At 38.7% G+C, this 3,128-nt stretch overlaps 2 protein-coding genes across 2 annotated transcripts; both read left to right on the top strand.

The window, feature by feature from the left end:
- The first annotated feature begins 821 nt into the window (after positions 1-821).
- LOC143028905 (protein FAM200C-like) lies at positions 822-1,352 on the top strand. The gene has a single exon (XM_076191258.1). The coding sequence runs from the start codon at positions 822-824 to the stop codon at positions 1,350-1,352; it is 531 nt and encodes a 176-aa protein (XP_076047373.1).
- Positions 1,353-1,529: 177 nt separating this feature from the next.
- LOC143028904 (protein FAM200C-like) lies at positions 1,530-2,236 on the top strand. Its single transcript, XM_076191257.1, has 2 exons — positions 1,530-1,776; positions 1,947-2,236. Exons 1-2 carry the CDS (start codon positions 1,530-1,532, stop codon positions 2,234-2,236), a joined length of 537 nt encoding a protein of 178 aa, XP_076047372.1.
- Positions 2,237-3,128: the final 892 nt, after the last annotated feature.

Raw genomic sequence — 3,128 nt, 5'->3', positions numbered from 1 at the left:
GGCAACTCTGACACGAACGTTTTTCGAATCATCGCAGGGTTTTGAATTTGACAGTTGAAGTGTCTGCTTACGCTCCTTCCCCCTCAGTCCCTGCTTCACATTTTTCTTGCGAGTGATTTTACATTTCTGCTGTATGCATTGTCTCTTCTATGCCTAAGATTGAATATTAAATATCTAAATAGTATTCGGCTTAGGACAATTACGCATTCCCATGTGTCCCCACCAACGAAAGCTCTGTCATCAGACGAAACACTGTCCCGCGGTGGTTGGCTCTTGAAAAAAGTTTCGTCTGCTGATTCGATTCACGGACTGTGAACCGCAAGCTTCACGACGCCCTCGCCGAGGCGATAGCGCTTTCGTTGATGGGTACATTTGTAAATGCAAAATTTAGCCAATATGTGAGCACAAATCCGTATTTTCATAAGTTGTTAGTACTAGTACTTCATCAAACATATATTGAATTATTTTAAGTGCATAGTTTTCGCAGTTTATAGTGTATATCTAACGATTTTAAGTGTAGGTTATATCTATCATAGGGCTGATTATGATTATAAGATGCGGTAAGTATAATATGGCCACGTGTTGGTAGGCTAATAAATAGGGGGGTAAGAGGCATTGGTTTTCATGGGTTTCTTAATATCATTTAGCATTTTTCTCATTTAAGCTCAGAAGGCATAATTAATGGTGCTGCTAGTACAGGTTTCCCTAAAGTGGCATGGTGGTAATTAAAATGGTAATGGTAATTATGTGTTATTTATGTTCTCATTGCCAGTATGCATGCAACAGATTTTTCTTTCTTTCACAGATTATTTATCTGCAAAATGTCAGTAAGAATATGGAAGTGGAATGATTCGTATGTTGGTTTTAGTTTCACCTGTACGACGGAACGAGATGAGGCTGAAAGACCCCAGTGCATGATTTGCAATTTGGTAATGAGCAATGGAAATTGGAAGCCATCAGCACTGAGGGAACATCTCAGAAACAAGTACAGTAATCATGTGGGCACATCAGTTGATGCTTTTAAGTTGAGAAGAATTCGTTATGATCTTGGGAAACCTCTTCTGGAAGCCTCCTCCAAGGTTTTGTACACGATTACCAAAGAAAAGAAGTCCCATACGATTGGAGAGACCCTACTGAAGCCCTGTGTGTTGGAGATGGCGAAAATAGCGCTGGGAGAGGATGCCGTGAAGCAATTGAGTCAGGTGTCCTTGTCCAACGACACTGTACATCAGAGAATTAAAGACACGAGTCAGGACATAACAACCCAAGTTGTCAGTGAGATGAAACAGAATCATGCAAAAATCAGCATGCAAATCGAGGAGTCAACTGACGTTTCAAAGCACAGCCAATAGCCTTTATTTGTACGCTATATACATGAGAGGTGCATCAAGGAAGAGTTTTTATTCTGTGAACGACTTGAAACAACAACCAAAGCAGTTGACGTATTCAGGCTGATCCAGTGGTTCTTTGATGGGCATGAGTTAGCATGGGATTCGATTGGGCCTATTTGTACGGACGGAGCTCCTGCCATGGTTGGCAAAATACCTGGATTCGTTGCTATGGTCAAGGACAAAGCTCCACATGTGCTCACCACACACTGTGTTCTACATCGCCAAGCTCTGGCATCTAAAACATTGCCAAAGAAACTTAAAGAAGTGATGGGAGTAGTTGTGCAAACAGTCAACTATATTCGTGGACGTGCATTGAATCATCGGCTTTTTCAAATATTCTGTGATGAGATTGGACCGGAACACTGTGTTACTGTACCAAGCAGAGGTACGATGACTGAGTCGTAGCCGTGTTTTAGCACGTATGGTGGAAATGGAGGATGAAATTCTCGAACTACTAAAGCATTAACAACTAATTTTAAAGATTAATTTTTTGTTAGCCTGGGATATTTGGGTGATATTTTCAGTCTCCTCAATGACTTGAATATACCAATGCAGGAAGAGATGTGGATATTATTCAAGCCAGTGGAAAAATTGTCGCATTTAAAAGGAAATTACCTACCTGGAGTTGCCGTGTTGAAAGCGGAAACCTGGCAAACTTTCCAATCCTTGACAATATCCTTACTGAAGATGGTAAAAGAATTCCTGTACAAATATTTCAAGAAGTCGAGAACCATCTGGAAGTCCTAAGAACAAATATATTGATGATCTTGCTTTGGAATCCGTTTGGATCCAAAACCCTTTCTCGTATGATATATCAAGACTGGGAGACAGTGATTCAGCAATAGATGATTTCACCGAGTTCCAAAAAAAAAAAAAAAAAAAAAAAAAAAAAAGCTGGAATGGATGTCAAACAGTTTTGGTGTGAGCAAATCGCACCTTACCCAAACTTGGCCATGGGGGCATTGAAGGTTTTGACTCCCTTCACAACTACCTATCTCTGCGAAACAGGATTTTCTGCATTATTTAATCTGAAATCAAAATGGAGAAAATGTCTCGATATGTCAGATGACATGGGAGTAGCTTTGTCAGTAACTGAACTCCGATTCCATGTTTTGATTGCACAAAAACAACAACGAATATCTCACTAGATAAGTAAGTGTGTGTTATGTAGCTGAGATATTGAAAAAAGGATGTTTTCTTCTTTTGTGTAATTATTGTAATTATCATTAGGAGCCAACTGTAAGAAATAAAAAACCTGATTTATAGCCTGAAGCAGGTGGATTAAAGTTACATTGTAAAATACTGGTACACCTGTTTGTATATTTGTCATTCGTCATTTTTTTATTTTGCTTTTTGTAAATATGATAAAAATCATAAATTATTTTAATTTTCTTTTATGTTTTATTCCTAGCTATCCATATCTAAAGTAAATTCAAGCTATTGACATCTATGGAAGTTATACTACTGTCAACTAATAGGACTGGTGATGATCATTATTTTGACAGTCAAGTTGACTCAAGTATGGGACCATGTTGGGCAATCCATTGGGGATCTAGAATCATCAAAAGGTTAAGAACCCCTGGTCTAAATTAATGTAGGCATGTTGCTGTTATCTAAAACATCACCTTTGCCCAAAGTGTTGGGACTTACAAGGTAAATAGCGTCACCGATAATATCTTTGTGCGGAGTCATTGTCTGAGTTTGTGAATGCCAAACGTCGCCATTTATTTTGTCACA

The sequence above is a fragment of the Oratosquilla oratoria genome, chromosome 10 (assembly GCF_046742065.1).
Source record: "Oratosquilla oratoria isolate Oo_2021 chromosome 10, ASM4674206v1, whole genome shotgun sequence".
NCBI lineage: Eukaryota > Metazoa > Arthropoda > Malacostraca > Stomatopoda > Squillidae > Oratosquilla > Oratosquilla oratoria.
The sequence above is the reverse complement of the archived record's forward strand: the minus strand, read 5'-3'. Positions and strand labels throughout refer to the sequence as shown.